Source organism: Cyanistes caeruleus, chromosome 4, assembly GCF_971803275.1.
Source record: "Cyanistes caeruleus chromosome 4, bCyaCae1.hap1.1, whole genome shotgun sequence".
NCBI lineage: Eukaryota > Metazoa > Chordata > Aves > Passeriformes > Paridae > Cyanistes > Cyanistes caeruleus.
The window spans coordinates 26,519,268-26,542,973 of NC_141704.1; the positions used below are offsets into that span (position 1 = coordinate 26,519,268).

Here is a 23,706-nt window from a genome sequence, read left to right on the forward strand (position 1 = left end):
TGTTCTCACGTGAGAAATTGTGATTGACGATTAGAGTTAACCATTTTATATTTCATTATTCTTATAACAGCCCCTTGAGTTACCCAGCTGTCAATCGGTATTCATCCTCATCACTGTCATCCCAAGCTTCTGCTGAAGTCAGCAACATCACTGGGCAGTCGGAAAGCTCAGATGAAGTTTTCAACATGCAGGTACAATTTATTGTCATTCTTCATGTCTACAGAAATCTTTCTTACAAGGTTATTTACTAAGTTAATGCTTCTATTATTTCATTCAGAAATATCATAATTATTGCTGATGTTTCTTTTAAAAACTAAATTTTTAAATGAGATGTTAAACTCATTCACTTAGAAATAACTTTTTTTATGTAGCTGTTTTCTCTTGTTTAAATTAGAGCATTAATTTTTCACAAATGTACTAAGTAGCAGTGGACTGTGATGCAAAGTCATCTGACCTTGCATAGACTTTTGTGTCCAGTTGTCAAGTTGTGATGTAATTATTTTACTGTATTATTTACATTTCTGTTTATTTTGTATTTTGCTACATCTTTGTGTAGTTAGATTAATGCTCTTTATACTGGTTTGCTATTTTGAATTGCTGATAAACTACACTAAGGAGCTACTTGTTCTAATGAAGAATATGCTATAAATTTTTGTTTTCCAAACCAGTAAATGTGATCTGTTAACAACATCTCTTCTATACACAGCCTAGTCCATCTACCTCAAGTCTGAGTTCTACTCATTCTGCTTCACCTAATGTGACCAGTTCTGCTCCATCCAGTGCCAGAGGTCAGTGCTCATCTGCTTTGCTAAACCATATTAAATGACTCTTGATACATTACACAGATGAATTTCTGCATGATGTCACTGGTCAGACATCATATTTAGCCAATTACCTGAGGAATCTGAATTATTAGAGATAGAGGGTTTTTTTTGTGATAAGAATAGAATTGAGATGTCTGAGTTTCACTGCATGAATTTAATCACTAGACACATTTATATTCCAGCTTCTCCTCTGTTGTCCGACAAGCATAAGCATTCCCGAGAAAACTCTTGCCTGTCTCCCAGAGAGAGGCCCTGCAGTGCCATCTACCCTACTCCTTTGGAAACTTCTCAGGTAAGAAGTTTGTTGGGAATCTTCAGAACACAAATAGCTAAAAGGATAATAAAGGCGCATTTGAGCAGAACTTTGAGCAGATTCGGTGCTTGTTCACTGTTTTAAATTTTCAAGGGTTTTTTATGCTTTTATAAGCAAGTACTCTAAAATATTTTAGATGTAAGATATGTGAATAGAATAGTTCTTGATCACATTTCTGCTTCATTTCTTTAGGTTAGGTCTGTTTCTTTATGTTCACTTACTGAAGTGAGAGGGAGATGCAGACTTACCAGATGATACAGCCTGCTTCTGTGGAACAGGAAGCTTTTGTTCAATCTAGGGAAGAGGACAAAGAATGAAAAGCTTTTATCATGACAGTTGTCCTTGTTGAGCCCCTTTTGTTTCTTCTGAAATAGCTAATCCTAGCCACTTTGAGATAATAACCCATTCCATGTGGCAATTCCTATTTCCCAATGTAGTTTCAGAAAAGAGTGATAGACATTTTGTTACTCCAAAGAAAATAATGTATTGTCTTCTTGCCTTAAAATACTGTTACATGGGTCTGTATGAAATGTGTATTTTTTTTTTTGAGTATTCAGAAATTCAACATGAGCTTGGTAAGCTGGCCAATACTGAATCCTTATTTCATCTTTTCTTCTTAATAGACCTATTTTCCTAAAGTGCTTTTCTTTAACGCAGCTGCTGTTTTAATCCTTGCCATCACACAATGCTCCTCTTGCTGAAGCTGAGAAAGATGAGAACAGGCATACAGTGTTAAAGGCTTTCCTTTCAACACTCTCATGTCTACCAGAGGTTTTACCTGATACAAACCAGCTCCAGGATTCTTTATTTTAAAAATTATTTATTGGTTTCTCATTAGTTCTTTTCTCGTCCCTTGTTTCTTTGGTTATTAAATTTGCTTTTGATTTAATTTTTAATCTCTTTTCTGTTTAAGTCCTCATGTTATTACCTGAGGGCTTAAGAAGTAATACTGAGGCTTAGCCAGACTTAAGGACAGTTCTCAGGAGCTACTTAGAGCAGATAGATCTACTGGGCACTTCCTCAGTTGTAGTGGAGCCAAAACAACAGGAAAAATCAGGAGATGCTCTTTATCTAAAGCGGTTTTACAGTTTGCCGCAAAGAAAAATTATCCCATTTTTGCTCCCAGACTACAAACTCTTGCTTTGCCAAGTGGAATGCGACTTCTATCCCCCACTCTATCCGAGATTGCATAAGGGAGGCTGAGGAGCTCGTAGGCCCAGTCTCCGCTCTCTCTGAGACTCGCCCAGCAGCAAAGTCTCCCAATCTGTCTCTACCCTCAGTGTCCCAAGAGAGGGTAAGTAGAAAACTAACTTGCTCATACAGTGAAGTATATTTCAAAGATGAGAAGGTCTGACGGTTTCTTTCTGCCCTTATAACCGTAAATGAGGATATATCTATCTGGGGAAAGGTGAAATTTCTTTCTCTGCTGTTCCCTCAGCAGTAAAAATGGACTGTGATCAGAAACAAAATCCTGATTCTCTGCCTTCTGGTAAAGAAGGGGAAAACAATTCCTCAGGACAATTGTAAGGAGATATCTTAGAGATACCTGCAATTCTAATTTAAATTTAGCTTCTCAAACTGTTTCTTGTCCTTTCTCCTTTCATTCTAACACCACATCAACAGTGCTGGTTGGAGCTTCACACTGAGAGGAAAGGAAATTTATGAATTACTTTGTTACAGCTTGATGAAAGCAATTTTCACATTAGTGTTTCACCTCGGAGAGATGAGATACACAGGCAAATTCCTGAGCTTCAAGTCTTTCAGTCCATAGCTACCTTATTTAAGGAAGTTTGATGGGCTTCACAGAACAAGACCACAGCAGTACTTCATCCAGTTCCTCATTGAAATTGATGCTCAAGTTTATGCACAGCTGTTTTTAGTCAACATCCATTTGTGCTTGCTTCGTGATCTCTGGCTGAATGGTTGTACAGTGTCTTTCCAGCTCTTCCCATACTCTGAAGAAGAATGCCTGTTGTCATTGACTGGTCAACAAGCCTCCTTAGTTTTTGCGCTATTATTCTTCCTATTGGAGCTTTTTGAATTTCACTTTTTTGGGGTTTTTATTTGTGTGTCATTAAACACCCTGTGGTTGCTCTTGTTCTTCCATATGGTTTTATATCTCATTCTTTTTAGTATGTCTTTGTTTCTCTGTATTTCATTCAGCTTTTGTCTCTTTACCTCCTGCAATTTCAGTTGCTTTTTCAGCCGTTGCTCTTTACCTTTGCAACAGAAAATGAACTTCAGCGCTTGTCCATCACATCCTAGTGCACTGCAGACTCACTAGGCAATGAACACTCAACTCAGACCAGGCAGGAACATATGGGCATACTTTCTGTCACATCAAAGGACATATATAGGTTTACCACCTCAATTTAATGGTAACTCCAGGAAAACAGATATTACCTGACCAGAATGACTCTCACATGACATACAGCACACCTACTGTAGCTCAAAGTCTACCAAAAGCATTTTGTCTCTGATATGTTTAAAACTAAATTGAATTTGGCTTAAGTATTTGATCCTCACTTTATAACACGAAGCTGCAACCTGTTAGATCAATGATGATCACTTTGCGGCTGGGTTTGCCATCTTGTGGAACTACAGCATAGTGCCTCACCAACTTGGCAGAGTGCTCTGTGAACACTGGAAAGAGACACAATAATAGGATTTTATTTGGATTTCACTGATCATTTGATCTTGCTTTTAAAGAAAAAAAAAAAAGTAAGAAAAAAATTTGTCTGTTCCCATTTCCTCTGAAAAGTACATCTGAATTATTTGTAAGATTAACTGTATGTTCTTTACATATGTTTTCAAGACAAACTAGTGACCCATGGATTATTTGAATGCTGCCAAAGGAAGTAAATGGTAGAATTTTAATTTTTTTCATACATTTACTGTGATTTGTAAACAAAATGGATTTTAAGAAAATGAAGGACAAAATGCTTTATGGGTCAGCTCTTACCCACAAGAGAAGTAAAAAGACTGCTACCAAAAAAGTCAGAGTTGGAAAACAATACACAATACTTTTCTTAGGTAACAGCCATAACTTGAATATTATCTTGTTCAAATCCTGACACTGTAATGAAATTATTGCAAATCTATCCTTCTATTTTTAAGTAATCTATTAAGATATCTCTTTAGGAATGAGCTTTATTATGTTTTTTAAGGTGCTGGAAACTGTCAGAACTCAGTACATAATAATCCTTCCCTCCAATTTCTGTGTGTACAATTTTCAGAAAACTGGTCTACTCCCTATCTGTATACACATACATGAAACTGCTTATGTTCTTTCGTGATGTTTATCACTCTACCTCCTAAGCAGTCCTGGGGGTGAGGAGGGATAATAACAAAAATATGTTTGTTTTCTTAAAGGCTACTGAAATACAACAGCAGCTATGTGTAAACCATGCTGTTCTCAATTTACAGAGAATGCTGTTTAATCATATTGGAGATGGTGCTTTGCCACGAAGTGATTCCAATCTGCCCGGCTCTGACAAAGGTAAGTGGAAATGCTACAACATGCCAATCTTTGAAGAATGAATATTTAATTGTTCCATCATGTTCCTGTAGAATGCCAGTTCTTTTGTGTGCATACTGTCATCTCCAAGTGTCAAAACATTCTAACTGACTAAATAAATTATGCTAACAAATCTAAGTGTCAAAACACTTGGCCAAAAAGAGGACTGAACTTTGCAATGAAATAAGGCCCAGAAGTTTGCAGGAAGGGTTGATGGAGCAGCAGGTTTCATCAGACTGCCCATGAGACCTGTCCTTTCTGCTCCTCAAGTGAGACATATGGGGGGAAAAAAGCCAGCTTCTGGAGAATGGGGCACAGAGAAGATAAACAGAACCCTGAAGTTTGGTACCTGCAAGTCCCATTTACCAAACATAACTCAGTGTGCTCTGCTTACACTTGGATTGAAAACACCAAATTGTGGTTTCTTGTATTTTGAGGATTTTGTTTTTAATTAAAGTAAATGAGAAATATATGCATTTCCATAAAAGAAATATTGCCTCTTAAAATTTTGCACATGGGGAAATCCAGTATTGTTGGCATAGTAATTGTTTGCCATGATTTCATTATGTGCCTCATATCTATAATATGCTCCATCATTTCATTATTCTTTGTGGTAGGCTGAATAAAGGATAGAGTAAAATAAGTGCATAGAAAGTAACTATTTTAATCATATCCTGTAATACTAACTGATCAGAAATCAGATTTTCTTCAATAAGAGCTGGGTTTTATAGGTATTTTTGTGTCTACGTTTTTAGGAAAACACAGATAAAATTTTTCACAGGGCTGAAAAGCATATGAAATAAATTACCATGGAAATAGTAGAACTTCTCCACTGGCCTATGCAGCCAAGTACATCACAGAATTGTTAAAATGAAGTATTCTCTCCTGAAGGCTTTAGCAGTCAAAAAAAATGACTGCTTGAATGACTTAAAAGAAAAAAAATTGGCTTGTTGCGATTCAGGCATTTGAAGTACCTAGTTCTGGTGCCAGGTGATTTTTAGGATGAGGACAAAGCCATGCTGTTGGGTGACAGCTTACAATAAAAAGCAAATACTGTATTGCATATTTTGGCAATAACAAAGCAAAATGATCCTCTAGAAAACAGATTATACTGTTCATTGATCCCAGGGTCAACTAAAGTGCAATTACACTGTAACAATATTGTTTGAGATATGAGAACAGTGTTATTTTCACTGTACTTGTTGTATTAAGTCTGGTGTTTAGTGGGGTTGCAGTCCTGAGAGCTCTTAGAGTTGCTACAACAGCTATAATTGACGCCATCAGTTAGCAACAATACTTTGCTTTCTTGTTTCATCTTTGTAAATAAACACAGGGTCTTTGCATGTGATTCTCTACTCATAATTGAAACAAGTAAACGAGAAGGAAATTGTCATGCAGGGCAAGAGGTTTGAGGCTTTGAAGGTGAGGGACTTTTTTGGTGGTGTATTTGGGAGATGAATGGGAAGGTTTGGAGTGGTTATTTTCAACTCTTTTTTTTTTTTTTCTTTGGGAAGTGAAATGAAAGTTGTAATTTTCCAATTAGCTTTTGTCCTGCCCATGCTAAATGCCGTGTCCTTCTTTCCAATATTAGTGACTTCTTGATGACATGAGATAATCCAGTTCTATCAAGAGCTGTTCCAGACCTTATGGGATCATTCAGTTAAAGCCATAGAATCTGATCAGTGTAACAGATAAAGAAAACAGACACTTTAATGTGTGTTGAGGTGAAAGTCAATTTACATAATCAAGCAGAGATCCTTGACCACAGATACAGAGTATTCAGAAATTTTCTCAGTCCATAATAATTTCTTATTTTGGTATTTTTTTGCACTTTTAATTTCTTCCAGTTTTTACTCCCTACATTTTTTTCCCCTTTCCACCTTCTTTCAATTCTGAATATGTAGTCTATACAGGCAACAGAAGAATGTTAGCACAGGAAACTGTGAGAGGTTGGTAGGAATTTGGCAAGTTCCTTTCTCTAGTCCCTTCTTTAGATAAAATGAGTTAATGGGAAGAGTTTATGAATAGTCTATTCCCCTCTGCCTGGAAGCCTCTAAATAGGAGTCTAGTGCAAAGATAAACTGATTATATTAACAGGCTTCAAGCTTATCTCCCTTTGTGGCTGGATTTGCAGTGCATCAGAGTGCAATCTCAGCTGCTGCTGCTGTTGATGGCCACCACTGCTGGTCACAAACTGACCTGAGGGCCAGATGCATCCATCAGGTATCCATGGGATTGATGGCTGCTATTTAAGAGCTTTGCAAGTGCAGATGTAATCACAAGAGCTTTCCAGGCATGTTTAATAAGTTGTTAGGCGTTTGCATTCTGTCTGTTTTTACCCTCATGGATAAAAGCAAGTCAGAGAGCTGGAAGTTTTGATGTCTATGATAGTTTTTCCATTCTCTTCCAGCTGTAAACACCACCCCCAGCAGCTGGAGCCTGGACAGTGGGAAGGAAGCCAGAAACACATCAGAAAGTGGAAAGCTTATATCTCCTCCTGTACCACCAAGACCTGCACAGACTGGTGAGTTAATGGACGTCTCAGGTAAAGCCCCAGTACTTGAGAGCTTAGATTCTTTCCACTCTGATGTTTAACTTCTTGGGCAGGTTAACTTATTATTTGATTTCTTATATGAAAGACTGTAGAACTGCCTCTGTGGGTATTTTCATCTCATTAATGTTCTCTGCAGTTTCCAATACTCTGCCCATTCACTAATGAATGAGCAGTTTCAGACAGTTCATGCTGGTACAAGGAAGTATGATCAAATTTAGTCTTTTGATTTTATGATAATTGGAGGTTAGCAAGCAGAAATGATCATTAACCACAAAGCATCTTACTGGCCAGAAAATGCACAGCATTCACAGAAGTACTGTTACAATAACCACTTTGCCTTTCAAAATTTCCATTTAAAGGAAAGGCTCCTCAAGTGATACTACAAATACAATTGTTCTCAAGGGAGTGAGTAAACTTCTTGTGTATTGTACTTATGCCTCTGAGTTTGTCCAGGCATGTTTTTAGTACATTTAGAGGTAAATGTTTGATATAAGTGTATTATGTATTTTTGGTTTTCCTTATTTGACTTAGAAACACATAATATATTCTTAAGAACAAAAATAGAAAACTTGTTATACTGACCCTTTTTTAACTTGTTATCATTTGGTAGATTATAAATCAATTTACAGTGATGTAAAATTTGTCAGAAAAGGCAGATGCAGAAATTCTTTGATGCAGGATTTTTTTATACTTGTTTGTACTGCAAGATAATCCAGAAAACAAAGCAAAATAAACAAAACCTCTAAAACTATTTACAGCCATCAGCCAAGGGAACTAGAGACAATGTTTATGTATTGAATGATCTATCCACTTAAGAAGATTTCTTAGTGAAAATTGTAATGCCACAAGTGCACTGAAATCTTTCTAACTTTACAGCATCACCAGCAAGACACATAGCCTCCATTTCCCCTTCTCCTGCTGGAAGATCACCAATGAAGGTACTGTCTCACTGCAGTGAATTGTCTTTGTGGGACAGATCTTGTGTGTTGTGGGGTAGATGGTATATGTTTAAAGTACATTATTTGGGATTATATTAGGTTCTCTTTTTCTTATCATATACAAAACCCAGTATTCTGTCTCCAACAGTGGAAGGGGAGGTGCCAGAAAAACCTGTTGTGCAACCCATTCATTTTATTCTTCCAGCTTTCAGAGCTGTTAGAGTCCATTAGAGACTATTCTCTGCTTCAATCATTTTCATACCCATTTTTCTCTTCAGGATGATCCAGGGAGGTTGTAAGAAGTTGCAAGTAGTTTGACACCTGCCAGTAGGAAACTTTAAGCATAGGCTGTGAATAAGCACTGGTTCTTCTCTGGCCGTTAAACATCCAAAGTAATTTGAAGTCCAAGCTAAACTGAGCAGGTTTCATTTCTATTTCAAGATATTTGCATGTGTTGGTACCCACATATTGGTGCCTGCTTTTTTTTTGGGGGAAACTTGACTGGGAAATCTGTGTTTTCCATAGCATTGGAGTATACAAACATGCTGCATGCTTGCTTATTCCAGGCAAACCTTGGTGCTGGCAGAGTGCATGACATTGGTCTTGGGGAACAGCCTCTGCTGCCCCATTGAAGCAGAGGTGATTTTGCAGGTGGAAACATGAGTCAACAACACGGAAGGAGAGCAAATAGAAAGGAGCATGACTGGTGCTTCAGGCACTCAGATGCAAGGACAAAGGGAAGCAACTCTGTCAAAGTAACCCCTCAGCAAACCAATGCCTAACTAATACTGCAGAGATACACATTATCTTAGGAGTAAAACAGCACCCCAAAGTATTTCCTTTCCCCTTGAGGTCCCTAATTACAAGTCCACATTCAGTGTCTTGTTTGCCTTCTCATAAGCCTGTAACATTTCTACTTGTGTCTGCACAGTGGTCCAAATTCCTAACAAAGCAATTCTGCTGACCATCAGAACACCCCATAGTCCTGTTACCGTTCTGCTGAAGTGAGCAATAATCCTGTTTTTCCCTAATTGCTTACTAGGAAGCTCTTTAGAACATTAGGATCTTGTCCAGAGATGAGTGACCCTTCCTTTTAATCCTGAATGGACACAGTACTGATGATTCTTGGGGATGTTTGAAGCTCGTCCTAACATTTTTCTTCTGTAGATCTGGACAGAATTTAAGCTTTTTACAAAGTCTAAATTGCTGCTTGGAAGAGGAATGTTGGCCCAAAATACTTCTGAGAACTGCTGGATCTCACTTTGAGCATCCATGAATTTCCAGACTGTTTTGGTGTCTAAACTGTTACTAACTACTGGTAAAAGTAATCTACGTTGTTTTATCAGAACCAAGTGGTTTCTCATGCAGGCTTTACATATTTGCCATTGTTCTAAATGACAAAAGCAAAGGTCCTAAATCTTATATATGGTCAAGTGTCCAGTGTTCTTGGAACTGGAGCCAAATACATTATTTATTTGAAAACCTTGACCACCCTGGATGTTTGTGGGAGTAGGAGTGCAGTTGCAGTCTCCTCACATACAGAGGAATGGAACATGAAACAAGTAATTAAACAATCTCTTGAGAAAGTCTGAAATGTCTTCACCTGGTGTTGAGCTTTAAATAAAATTCATTTTGCTTTTCCACAGCCATATACACGGCTCAGATTTTAGTCTCTCATCTAACAGTGTGCTACCAGAGAAAACCGTCCTAGTACAAAACTCACTGATGTAAATGAATATTTTTGTTTTTTCTCCATTGATTTCAGTGCTCTGTGGATCCAGTCCTAGATGGATAACTAAAATTATCTCAACAGCATAAAGTCAGTGCAGCCAGTTCTGTACATCCCTGCCCTTCTCCTCTTCCTCCACACCCATCCTTTGTTGCATGGCTCTCACTCTTACCTCAAGCTGAGCAACTGAGCATCAACCAGTCTAACAAGAATGGGAATGAGAAATCTGTCTTTATTTAGATTTCTCTATCCCTTTTTTAGCCTGAGGCTTGAGGCCAATAAGTTGGGATTGTTGCAGATGACTCCAGTTGTAATTGCATATGTTGCAAAAAATTTTTAACTTGGAAAGTGGGGGCTAACCTTTTAAAATTTTCAGTGGAAGTTGCTTCACTGGAATAGAACTGCTCAAAGGTTTTAGGTAGGCCTTCATTGTCCATGCCTTTTATTTGTCATCAGCACTGCTGTTGCTGCTTGGGCCCTCAGCTCCTGGTCCCTCACCATCCCTCACTGACCTATGAGGCTACTGGTGTAGCCTTTGGCCACCTGTGCCCTCCATATGGCCCTTGTCCCTGAGGCACACGTGGTGTGTTGTGTTAGTACGTCTGAGGAACACCTGGGAGATTGGGGAGAGGAAGGGTGGTGATGCTTTCATCTCCTGCCAATCTGCTGCTGCCCCAAGTGGGAGCGAGAACAGCAGAGAAGGGGGCTGGCAGCCAGCAGCAGCTCTTACCTTGATACCTACTCTACCCTTCCCACACTGGCTTTATGGTACACTCAGAAATGATGTCATGATGTAAATGCACTTTTCACTGCATGGCAATGCACTAAAAAATGTGAGTAAAAGCTTTGAAACCTGAATTTGGGATATGAGAGGCTGCAGTAGCAGCAATTGCTGGGCTTTGGCGTTAGGGGGCAGGACACCCCCAGGTATGCTCTTCATGCAGTGATGCAATCTACTTCCAGCTGGGAAAACTAAGGGTGAATTCTTTAAACTTCCAGATTTTTCCAGGGTATTATGATAGCAAGAAAATATTTCAAAAGAGTTTTATTTCTACTTATATGAATTACTGGCATGACCACTATCTAAGGAGTACCCAGGCACTACTGAAATGAGTTTTTTATCAGTTTCTTACCAGGTCTTGATTAAACAGGGACACAACCATTTCTGTTTATCAAAGGTCAGAGTTACATGCACTGTATCTATGTATGTTTTCAGTCTGAGCACAGAAACACTCTCCCTCCTATATGCCAGGTAAATTCTTCTTCTGCCCTTTCTTTTGAGCAGGGGTCTGTGCAATCATTCACACCGTCTCCAGTGGAGTATCATTCCTCGGGGCTCATATCCAACTCCCCGGCGCTGTCAGGGAGTTACAGCAGCGGCATCTCTTCGCTCAGCCGATGTAGCACATCAGAAACATCAGGCTTTGAAAGCCAAGGCAGTGAACCAGCAGTGACTGTCCCAAGCTACAGCATTTCTGAGGAGCCTGTGAGAAAAGAAAGCAAAACCCCACCACCTTACAGCGTGTATGAGCGGACTTTGAAGCGCCCCGTTCCTCTACCTCACAGCCTCTCCATCCCGCCCGCCGCAGACCCCCCGGCACTGCCACCCAAGCCACAGCTTGTTCGGCCAAACAACCTGGAAAACAGCAGCAGGAGGACTGAGCAGGTTCCCCGGCCCAGGCCTCTGCCCCGCAAAGTCTCTCAGCTATGAGAAGCCACTTTTATATTTAATTGCAACACATTCTTTACTGTTTAAGAAATAATATTTTTTAAAAATGGTAAAACTCATTTAGTTAGGCACTTTAATATTTTGTCCACCTTTTCTTTTGAGTAATTTTGAAATGCTTATTAATATTACGTTGCACATTTTAAATGAAATTACTAATTTAGGTTACCAGATATTATAGGAAGCATGAATGAGAGGATTTTTTTTTTTTAATTTTGTGGTGGTGAATACTGATAAATGCTTTTATTTGAACTTTATTTTTATTTAAAAAATCTAAAACCCTACAACTCTCATCTGAATTAGCTGAATGCTTCTTACAAAATGCAGAATATACTGACTGGATCTTTACTACTAGAGATAAATGCACGCTTTCTAACAAAGTAGTCTGTAGACTAGGATGTTTCTGCAAGTAGGCTGAAAGTTGTTTCTCTTATCTGATGAACAGGTTGGTAATTTCAAATGTATGTGGCAAAACTGAGATATAATGCAAGTTATATAGCAGAGGACTGTTGTAAGAATGTGGTTTGGAATTTTTGAAACACACACTTGGCTTATTTTTTTTTAAGATGGAAAAATACCTGTATTTCATTCAACATATAGTACCATTCTGGTGAATCACGATAAGGTTTTGTGCCATTAGTGTACGTACCTGACACATCTTTTTCTTTTTGAGGTGCAATTTACTTTTATTCTTCCAGTTAATGTATTTTTTGTTGTTGTTTTAGTTTCAGATTTTTTATGAATGCTCTCTGCTGTTCTTGGAAGTTCACCCTAAAATACAATCTGTATATTAAATAGGTACAAATGAATTGTTCATTTAACTTGTGTACAAGAGTCAATACTGACTAGTATCAAGGCAATTCACTAAATGAGCCAATTTTTAAAAATACAAATGGCTGGTTTACAATCCACTCATTTCAAAAGCTAATTGTGATGGTCATTAATAATTTTCTAAAAGTCTGGTAAAAATTCTGAACAGTTCCTTGGATGTGTATGTGCCATTGGAGCCAGGCTTTTGATTTGCTTTTTAGCTTGAGTTCATCACCATCATCTTTATTGTCAAGAATGGTGTTTGGCCTTAGGTTGTATTTTAGTGACTGGCATCTGAAGGGCTCTGGAAAGCTAATGCCAAGACATAGGAATGTGGAGGGGAAGGAAAAAAAAAGCACCTTCTGTATGTTTTGTATCCTCTTTCTTTTATTGACTGTTTAAATGTGCTTGGGAACAGATGTGTGAACTACATTTTAAATCATATTGTTAAAAATATTCTCCCTCTTTTGTTGGGAAGCTCATGTTGATCTTAGCTGTGTTTGATTTGTTGATAGTTTAACTGGAAGAAAGTGACCACTTTTTTATATTCTCTCAATTAAACCTTCAGCAGTTACAAGCTGTTGACAGTAGTTATAGAAGTTTTCTATAATAAATGTTCAAGTATTTTTGTACATAATTGGTAAATTTTAATAAGGAGTGTACCATTATGTGAAAAAGAAGCAAACAGTTGTGTATGCAGTAAGATTGTTATAATTATGCCAAATACTTTATGTATGGAAAAAAGAATATTTGTAAATATGTGCTTTTAACAATAATTCTGCCATATTGACTTTACAATTTTGAATGTCAGAAAAAAATAATATATGTTAAAATATTTATGTTTTAGTGAAAGTATTCATAACTTGAAAAGGAACATATGAATTTTAGCTTTGTATCTTGCTGATTTCAAAGTCTGAAATTCCTTGAACTAGCTCTTGCTTTCTACTATAACATTTTTATGTCTGTAACCACATCATAAAACCTGTAGAAGGCTACATATTTATGCTGATATAAAAAGTAATGCCTGAAATTTAAATAAGGTGTCACAAGTAAGATAACAAAGCTGCTCTGATTTTTTTTTTCCACCCATGTAGTTTAATAGATTTTGTTGACTAGTGCTTGAGCACAGTACAGTATGGATCAGTGTTATTTGCTCCTGAAGCCTTTTTTTTTCAATTTCTGGCAGTAAGCAGAGTTGATAACTTTATCATTTGTGTGCATTACTGGTCAGCTTTGCAGCAAAACATTTCACAAAGTCTCTGTTTACCTAGAAACTCGTATTGGTTGCTGCATAATGTTAGTATGAAATAAAAGAACTTGATTAATCTTTACAGTACAACTTGTTTTCTACAGAACGAGAGATTCTAATTCAGTTACCCACAGAATGGAACTTCTGACTCCTTGTCTTGCTAAAGCCTTTTTTTTTTTTTTCTGTTAAAAATCTCCTGATTGAGTTTTCTCCCTATTTGGACCCATAATTGCTTTGTGAGACAAGGTGGGGAGAATATTGATATGCTCTTCTGAACAAGTGAAGAAAACAAAATTTACTAGAGAGTTCACTGTAAATTAACCTGCATGAGCATTCTGTTTTTATAACCAGGACATCAGAAATACTCTGAATGACAGAAAATGGTGTAAAATTGACAAAGTACTCTTAAGCCGAGTTGACACATTTTCTGCTTAGCCAGTTTTGACAAATTGATTCTGGAGATCATTTTTTCAACCTGATTACCTATAAAAAATGTAGTATGAAATTTTGTTATGTATGTTGCAATACCCACTGCTTGAAAACCTAATGTAAATAAAGGTCTTGTTTGAATTTTATATAGTAGTCATAAATACAATTTTACCACTTTCTGGATGATGGTGAGTAATTCAGAAGCTCATACAGGAAGACCAATGGGAACAAGTTGCTCTTAATTCTCAATAGCTTGAATGTCAGCCAATGTGTGCGTAATAGGTGGCATAATCTTGTATTCAAATACCATATTTGAGATGCTGGTGTCTCTGGGATGGCAGAGAAACTTCCTCGAACTTGGCTGGCTGGCTGGCTTCAAAATGATGCAGTTCAGACTGGTTTTCATGATGGCATAATAGCTCTGTACTGTGAGTGAACTCAGTTATGATGTCCCAGGTCAGATGCTGTGTCCTGAAAGCAGCACAAAGCTGAAGTTACCCCTCTTAGTAGAAGTTTCAGGGCAGTGCAGTTAAGGCCCTGCTCACACGGAACAGGGTTATAGCTATGTGAAAATCTTCTGTATGAAAGTAGCACCTTGCCCTTCTGCCTGACCATTCTTCCTGTTCACTCATTGTCACTGCAAAAAGAACAGTGGTGGACCAAAAATATACCAATAGGCAGGAGACTGTGCCTGAGGTATAAATGATGAAAAGCATCTTGTTTTGAATGTAACTGTGGTCAGTGAGGCATGTGGCAGTATTGTCTCAGTAAACCCAGGTGCTGACAGATTCAGATCTTTGCTGCAGAACTCTGCTGGTTGCTGGAATTTCTGATGATTGAGGCTGAGCCCTGACATATGCTGGCTAAAGAGCAAAGTCCCGTTTGGTGGGATATTGTGGAAGGATGGTCACCACTGGATCCTTTGAGATTCTGACCTTGAACTAGATTCTATGGAATCTTTTCATATTAATTTAATTTGTCTTTACCTTCTCATTGATATTTTAATTCAGCTTTTGACGTATACTTCTTAGAAGAAATTAGTTTGGCTAGCATTAACAAAAAAAACCCGTTGGGGATTAAGCAGCTAAACTATTCAAACCTCGGGAATAGGAAAGGTTTAGACCTGCATACCTCATGTGGACTCATCCTATGATGACCATTATTTTAAACAATAATAAAATAAAGCTGCTGAAGAAAGGAAATTAAATATTTTTTAAAAAAATTATTGTTCAGTAAGGAACTTGGAGTGTCTGTTTTGACTGAGGGTTGTCAGACTTCAGTGGGGATGCAGCCTAGGACATGAACCTTCCAGGCACAGCTACACAAGCTTACCTAGGTTAGAACTTGTGTTAAGGACGAAGTTCAGAACTCCTCTTCAACTGACTGATATTCAGCCCATGAAGACTGTGTTAGAAGGGAAAAGAAGGTCAACCATTAAAAAGAAAAAAAAAAAAAAAAAAAAAAAAGAGGGGTGCAAATAAAACTTAGGCTAAAACTTTGATGGCCTGACAATTAATCCAAGTGTGTTTTGACTCAGCCAGGAGACATGCTGGGAGAAACTGAAAAATTACCTGAAACTGAAGCATCAATTGTATTTCTTTAGTCTATTTTGTAGCATGATGTTATACCAGCTTAACTATTGGTTGAGCTGAAGGGAAGCTGGAAGTCCTGACAAAATAGAGGGTGTTTTTATTTTACAAAGGCCTTGGAGTGGGGGTTTTTCTCTTTTGTTATGGCTAACCAGAAGATAGAGAAGACTGACTGTCATGAGTAGCAGAGGCAAAGAGTTTCTAAATAGAAAAGCCCTACAAAATATTCAAATAATTCCCTTCTTAACAGTTATTTTCTTAACCCGTGGTGCAAAACTGATGCAGTGCATTTTGCAATTAACATCTCAGTATTTTAGGGAGCAAATCAATATCAAAATTTCATAGTAAAGAGATTTTCTGATAGCTCATAAGCTGCTGAAATTTTGGTTAAATATTTAAGTGGTTTACATCGTTGATTTGCTATTGGAACTACATCTACTTGCGTATTCCAATTTATTTTACTTCTGGAAAATTCTGCAGAGGAACTCTCTGCATTACAGTCTTGCTTATTTGTGAGAGACTGCTATCACTGCTGGTTTTTGTTGACCTCGCTGACTTCCCTTGGAGTGTTTCCACTTGCTTTTCAAAAGAAAGACCATCAGCGAGGAGCTACTTCTGCCTTTCCTGTAGGGAATATTTCAAAAGCACTGCCTGAAGGGGATAGAGCACAGCAACTGTTCCCAGGGGGGACTATAAGCAAGGGCTTTGGGAACAAAAGCTGAGGGCGACATTTACCCCGCTACTCCCATAGACGTTTGCGTTCACATATAGAGCAATAGCTCAAGGACAGGGACTAAACTAATTTACAAAAATTAGGAAGTGGGATGTAGGTAATGTCCGATTGGCTTTGCTAAAGGGTGAGGCTCAGTCCCAGCATGTCCTATAAATGGGAATCCTTTGCCTTGTTTCCTGATCTTTTCATAGAGGAAGTCATGCCAGGTAGACACACAGGTGGGAGGGTGTAAGTTTTATTTTAGGGTTGCTGAGCATGGGTAGGGGCAGGGAAGAAATGCTGAATCTACACTTTAAGCCTAAATTGATTTGAGAGATCATTCCTCTGGGTCTTTGGGCCATGTTACATTCAAGGGATGTAACTTGTGCAGTGATTTGCCCTTATACTCTGAATGTGCCCTGGAGAGCCAGCTGTCTATCTGAACTCCCATGCTAGTCTCTTTTTGCCATGTATTGTGAAAGGACAGCTTGCTGCAGGTGTGCTGGAGCAGAGTCTGATGCAGCCTGATCTCTGTGCTTCTTTTCAACATGTTCTGTTCACCTTTGTAAGTATAGTGCTGTGGTAAATCCAAGGATGTGATACAACACCCAGTAAAATTAATCTGAAGATTCATATTAAGGTTTTAGAAATGGCATGTGTCCAAGAGGAGTTGGGTGAAGGCAGCCAGTACCTAATGAATTTGGTCCCATCTGAAGAAAATAAAACTTTCTAACACGAAAACAAAACATTTTACAAGGAACAAAACGTATCAATAAACTCAACCTTTTTTTTAAGCCAGTGTATTAGGAGTCAAAGCAACAACGTATTCCTGTGCTGCACTCTTCTCAGGCCATTAAGTTCAGCAAAGGAAGATTGTGCACACTGGACAGAGGCTTTTTATGTTGCCAAGGAGAGTTTTCCTGCATCTACAGTTCCCCCTCCAAGTTCTGTCTCAGAACTACAGCACATCTTGTCAATCCCCCTGAAGCTATAATTCAGTGGACTTTTTATAGCTGTAAAACCTGAGCTGCATGATGATAAGTAAGCAAAATCAAAGCAAGTCATAACCTGCTACTTTGAACATGCAGACAGGGGCTACAGGAGAGCGAGCAGGGAGAAAAAAAAAAGAGAAAATTTGTTTTCAGGCCATAAGGATCAATTTTGACTTCTGGAATATTTGCTGCATTTTGAGAAGTACTGTATTTTCACCACATGCTTTACTGGGTTTTTACCTTCTGTGAGATAATGTTGGGAAATGGTTTCCTCTGCTGCTTGTGTAGATTTGAATTACAGCATTTGTCTTGCAGCCAAAAAAGTGGTTTTCAGGGGTTTGTTTGTTTTTCTTCAGTCCTGTGACAGGGTAGAACAGCAGAAATAATGGTCAGTGCACCACCAGAGGTGGTCATGGACAAGGGGGAATGGCTTCCAACTGAAAAAGAGTAATGTTTACATTACATGTCAGGAAGAAATTTACTGTGAGGGTGGTGAGGCACTGGAACAGGTTGCTCAGAAGTTGTGGATGCCCCAGCCCTGGAAGTGTTCATGGTTAGGCTGGATGTGGCTTAGAGCAACAAGAGCTAGTGGAAGGAATCCCTGCCCACAGCACAGGAGGCTAGAACCAGGCAATTACTGTCCCTTCCAACCCAGGCCATTCTATGGTTCCATGTTCAGAGAAGAACATCTCTATTCTCTAGGTAGTTCTTAAACTCCTACCTTCAAAGATTAACATTCAGTTCACTGTGGGCCCCCTCACACCTTCTGCACAAGGACGAAAAATAGATAAGATCCATTTTGCTGTGGGAAGTGTGCTTCTGTGTGTGCCTCAGGCACGGAGAGGTATGGACATGGATGGATACCATGGAATGCTGCCCTCTCTTTGGTGTCCTTATTGCTGCAGCAGTGATGTACTTGTGGTATGTTGAGTATTGTAACTATCTGTCACAGCCTTGCACACAATTGTCTTACCTGCAACTAGATGCAGCTGTGTAAAGTACACAGAAACAATCAAAATGTCAAATTGTAAGACAAAATTGCTATTTATCATTCTCACCAACTCTACACTTATTTATCTTGAGAACTGGGAAACTTGGTGGATTTTGCAAATTCTCTCAGCAAGCCTTTTCTGGTTCAGTGCTATTTTTACTGAAGATAACACCAGCCCATCTTGCAAGTGAAGCTTTCAGCAGTTGTGCTACATGAAGCCAGGCACAGCATGAATGACAAATCCTCAACACTGTGTGGGCTCATTAGAAAGATTTGTATTCCATGCTGAGCTGAAGGAGAGGGAGTGACCTGGGAGACTCTGAGCAGGCACTAAACCGTGGAAGCAGCAGCAGAAATGACAGCAGATGGCAGGGTCAGCTCGTTAACTGCATTTATGTAATGGGAGACTTCCCATATATTGTCAAGCAACAATTAAAAAAAAACAACTGTCAGAAATTCCACCTGGTCATAATTGATCATTGTTAATAAATCTGTTCCGGAACAGGCTGCCAAAATCTCAGCTATGATTGTGTAACTGAAACTAATCAGCAAATGATAATTGCTGGGGTGAGTTGCTTTGGTTGGGTGACAAAAGGAACCAAAACTGTGGTTTCTGCTGGCAGAATGGAAAGCTGTTCTGTGAAGGTATGCTAGGCTGACAAAACATCTGGCGAGTTTGCAGTTTCGGTCTAGCTCTGTCTGTTGTGAAACACAGGACTGTAATACTTTCTTCTAGAAACGCTGATTATACCTAAATGAATAAATATTGCAGCTATATTAACACAAATTTGCCCTGTAAACCACAGATTTATTCCTGATTTCTACCACAGTCACCACAAAAAAAGGCAAGAGATGGGAGTTTACCTGAACTAGAAAAGAGAGTTAATTTAAACCATATTATGAATTCATTGTTGACATAATGCTGACAAGTTTCAAACTATAACTTAACTTTTTAAGTTACCCACGCAGCACTCCTGAAGGGTCCCCAAAATGAGGCTCAGGGTGAGGCCAGGTCCCAGTCTGAACAGGTGGGGGCCACTGGAGGTCTGATGATGGAGAGATGATTGATCCGAGGCTGCCGTGCTGGACTTCCAGGGCAATTCCCCAGTTCCTCTGTCTTGCTCCTTTGGAAGACCAGACCCCTCACCCCCATATACCATCGGTACCCTTGGCACCTGCTGCTATGCCAGATGCCAACATAGACTTTCTGTTCTGCTGCTCCACCAGTCAACTGGCAGCACACAGCGCGGTACAAACACGTCTTGTCCAATTTGTCCTGGTCTCTTCAGGTACCAGCACCACTGCCTCAGCCAGGCCTGGTCACTGTGTGGTGCAGCCTGCCCTGGACCTTCTCACTGAGCTCCGAGATGATGGCAGTACAGGGCAGTACAGGCCCTGAAGGGCTGCTGGCGCCGGGACTGCTGTCGCTTATTGCTGAAGAGCCCCCACTACTGCATCGTGTGCCATCGCATGGCCCTGCTGGGGGCGGCTGCAGCGGGAAGCACCCGGCGGGCTGCTGGGCCCCGGCTATGGATGAGGACAAGGATGAGTGCAAGGACCAGGGCCAGGGCCAGGCAAACAAAGAGGATGAGGACAAGCACTAGGCACAAAGCCGAAGAGGTCGCCCCGCGCAGTGGCGGCGGCCAGGAGCCTCCGAGGCGGCGGCAGGGACGCGCTGCTGCTCCCGGAGCGGGTTGGGCAGCTCTGGGCGCCGGCTCCGGGCACCCCGCGCCTGCGGCGCCACAGTGGCCGGTGGCACACGCGGAGATTTACCGGGGGCATCACATACGGCACAACCCCAAGGCACGGCACAGGCATAGGCATGGCGCAGGCATAGGCATGGCACAGGTGCGGGCGTGAAGGCGGCCTCGGCGGCGGTCGGGAAGGAGGCGGCGTGTGAGGCTGCCGGCGGCACCGGGCGCCATCTCACCTCGGGCTGCCCCGGGGGCACGCTTCGGGCTGCTCCGGCCGGGCCGGAGGCTGAGGCAGCCGCTCGAGCAGCTCTCACCTCACGCACTCTGGGTTCTTCCCTCATGGCATGGCCAGGGTGCCGCTGGGAACCACACCCCCCAGCAGGCTAGCTTTGCATGCCGCCCTATCGTTCTTTTGAGGCAGCAGTTTAGAAGTGGTGCCTTGGAATGTGTGCGTGTGCTTTCAGTTAGGCAGGATCTTATGGGCAAGAAACCATCATGCCATGCTCTCCTTGTCTAATGTATTTAGCAGCACTAAAAGTAATTTACTTAAAAATGACTGTTTTTTAATCTCACTGCTAAATCCTCAGCTTGGCTTCAAGTCAGTCAGCAGCACTTCATGAGGAGTATTGCTGCAGTTATTTTTATTTTTATCTGGAGCAGACAAACTGTAGTGGCTCCTCCTCAGGTCTTCTGTAGGTGTCTTGTACACCTTACCTGGAGGGCAACATATTGACAAGGTCATACAGCGGTCAGGGGAGGACTGAGCACTCTGCCTCACCTGCTTTGCCTGCATTTCACTACATGCCTATTAAATGATGCTTCAGCACAGTCAGAACGGAGCAATGCAAGGAAAAGGGCAGGTTCCCATCCTTATGCATATTTCCGGCTGGAAATCATGGTATAGTAGAGCCAGAAAATAGGTGAATAAACAACATATCAGAAATATTGACTCCACAGCAGAGGCTGCTCTTGGACAAACAGGTTATTGAGTACATTGCTGTATGAGTTCTCCACACCCAAAGCAAAATATTACAGGTAATATTCAGGTCAAAAAGATGTTGTTTTTCAAAAGGGATATGTTTTGTTTTTTTTCACAAATGAATTGTAAAGGGACTATTTTCTATTTTTTTTCAAACTATGTTCAGAATAAATAGTAGACTGGTAGTGGATAATGAAGATATTATGAGAATGTATCAAATAGCTGTTGTTGATGATGATGATGATGATGATTTTAATGACCTTACAAAATTATTTAAGAAAAAAATTATATTTTCCAGTACCTATGTTCTAACTTTTTGCTTTGGTTTGTCTCTTCAGACTAAAAACTGTTTTAAACGTAGCAGTTTATAAATAGGAGGGGTTTTGGGTAGGCTTATGTGTTATGCAATTGGGAATACCCACTAAATTCTTTGTATGATTGGAATTCTTCATAGAATGGGAACAAAAGTATTTAAACTTCAAGACTAAAACATTTTTCCTTTAGGCAAATTACAACTAACATAATTTTATTTGAGTTCCTTCCTCTACGATTACTGTATCTAACAAGAGTATGAAAAAAGTGTATATGATCAGGTAAATACTTGGGGTGAAAGTGAAAGCTCTGTAAACCATCTACAGTTGGATAGTTCAGAGGCAATCATCTTCTATAGACTAATCTTGAAATGCTTGGATGTGGTAGAGAATTGAAGCATAAAATTGCAATTACTACATAGTTGTGTCTTACTTCTGTAATGTGTTTTGAAATCAAGTGATGCTACACATTAGAATTTTAAAAACACTTGCTAATATACAGCATACAATTAGTAAAAAAAGCAAAATAAAAGAATTAATATTCTTTCTAAGCTGTCAGAAATAAATTAGATAAATGTGACATGTTATAATCTACACATTTCTCACGTGTTTGGAAAAAAACCCACCAAATGTAAAACCTTAAGTAAATTGGTAAGTCTAAAAGTATAATTACTGTACTAAATTCATCAAATTCAATGAATTACTGATCAAGTATTACACATAACCTTACTGGAAAAACATGTTTTATGACACTGAATAATTATCAGAGTAGCTTTGTGAAAGCAAAAGTTTGGATTCATCTGGATGCTGTTCCACAAATTTCAGAGTACTTATTTTCAGTTTGGAAGAGCCAAATAATAGTCTTTTACCTCTTCAGTCCCAAACTGAGAAAACTTACATTGCCATGATGATTTCACACCAGTCTACAAAGAAAGAGACAAAAAAGCCCAACCCCAAAATAACATACCCCCAGAGTTTCAAACCTATATATTCTGATCCCTAAAAGACCAACATTTTAGAATTATTGCCTTCAATATATATTTTGTCCTCACACACAGAATTTTCCCTAGCAGAGCTGATCACTTATATTTTAGTCTCCCAACTGAATTTGTAATGGGGCTCAGTGTGTACGATTTACAGTGTTATCCAGAAAATACAGGAATTTTATTCTGATATTTAGTTTTAGTTCATGCTATAATCCCTGTGCATCATATGAAAATGTGTTTCTTACCTGACATAAAACAAGTGGATATATTGTCTCACTCTTCAACCAAGATGCATAAAGATGCTTTACCATTATCATACTGAATGCACAAAGTATTCATGGTACTTTGATAATCTGTAGTGGTATTTATGGAAGATATATTTTCTAGGCTTTTAACTTCTTAGTGTTTGCAAATTAGTTTAAGCCACAAGACATGCACTGTTCTTTGTTAAGAATAAATATTTTACTGTATGTTATAAGCTTGAAGCTTCACATTTAATGTTTCAGAGGTTGGTATTTTCCCCTTTCTTCTTAAAACCTAGGTGTCAAGCACCTGGAAAATCTCTAAAATTATACATTCCTTATGCAAACTACCTATTTAGAAGAAATAGTTCATGCTGTGGCTTAGTTACAAAACTGGGGTCAGTCATGTCAATTTGATTTTAAAAAAGAGGTTTGACAAGCAGATTCAGTGCAGTTACTTGTATTTACAGCACTGCGATTCGGAACAGAACAGTCTAACCTGGAGAGAGATATTGAATTTACCTTATTATACACAGTATATTGAATGCAATACATTTGAAGGGATATATGTGTTCTATTAGCACCTGGTATATGAAGTCATTGAAGGTTTTCAAATAAGAGATCCAAACGTTCAAGGCCTGGCCTCACTCTTCTTCGTTGATACTTAAAAGTCTGTATGAATGTATACCTTTGCATTTAGCATTCTCTAGGTTTTCAAACTTCCACGGCCAAGGTGTGTTGGCGTCAGCACAATGGACGTAGCTTAGCGTTTAGCTCACATGCAGGTCTGCAGCGCTCAACCTAATAGTTCCCATGGCATCCCTCCTAGAAGGGAGACACAACCAAATGTGACCAGGAGAGGCAGTACCTCCTCTTTCACACAGTAGTCCCATGGTTAAAGCACTCAGCTGGCCTGGGATCGATCCATATGCAGTTCCCAGGTAATTCTTTGACCATCATTGAGACTATCATGATATAGTTAAGGTTGTGGAGACCATGCCACAACCTGGGACAAACCTACAGTAGTAGTCCCTTCCCAAATTTTATGTTAAATATTATGTACTGTTAATTATGTTGAGGTTAGTAGGCATGTGTTAACATTATATGTAATATACTTTAAA

The 23,706-nt window shown here is 39.4% G+C and overlaps 1 protein-coding gene and 1 long non-coding RNA gene across 8 annotated transcripts in view; one reads left to right on the forward strand and one right to left on the reverse strand.

Annotated features, from left to right (window-relative positions):
* DOCK4 (dedicator of cytokinesis 4) overlaps positions 1-14,235 on the forward strand; it is a 213,920-nt gene extending 199,685 nt beyond the window's left edge. For 2 of the 4 annotated variants that reach the window (XM_086887100.1, XM_086887101.1), the window contains 8 exons: positions 71-191; positions 707-788; positions 1,007-1,116; positions 2,264-2,431; positions 4,564-4,636; positions 7,065-7,178; positions 8,085-8,146; positions 11,161-14,235. In XM_086887100.1, the coding sequence (XP_086743226.1) occupies positions 71-191; positions 707-788; positions 1,007-1,116; positions 2,264-2,431; positions 4,564-4,636; positions 7,065-7,178; positions 8,085-8,146; positions 11,161-11,586 (1,156 nt within the window). In that variant the 3' untranslated portion in view covers positions 11,587-14,235. The remainder of the gene's footprint in view (positions 1-70; positions 192-706; positions 789-1,006; positions 1,117-2,263; positions 2,432-4,563; positions 4,637-7,064; positions 7,179-8,084; positions 8,147-11,160) is intronic. The other 2 variants (XM_086887102.1, XM_086887103.1) reach the window with 1 other exon arrangement.
* On the reverse strand, positions 8,391-20,513 carry LOC147653502 (uncharacterized). Of its 4 annotated transcripts, none has more exons than XR_015286286.1 (4): positions 19,339-20,513; positions 15,422-15,493; positions 14,397-14,560; positions 8,391-11,359 (listed from the first exon to the last, which is right to left on the reverse strand). It is a non-coding gene; the product is annotated as an uncharacterized LOC147653502 (long non-coding RNA). The 4 variants fall into 4 exon arrangements; XR_015286288.1 differs by having other exon boundaries at positions 14,262-14,560; positions 19,323-20,393; XR_015286285.1 differs by having other exon boundaries at positions 19,323-20,375.
* Positions 20,514-23,706: the final 3,193 nt, after the last annotated feature.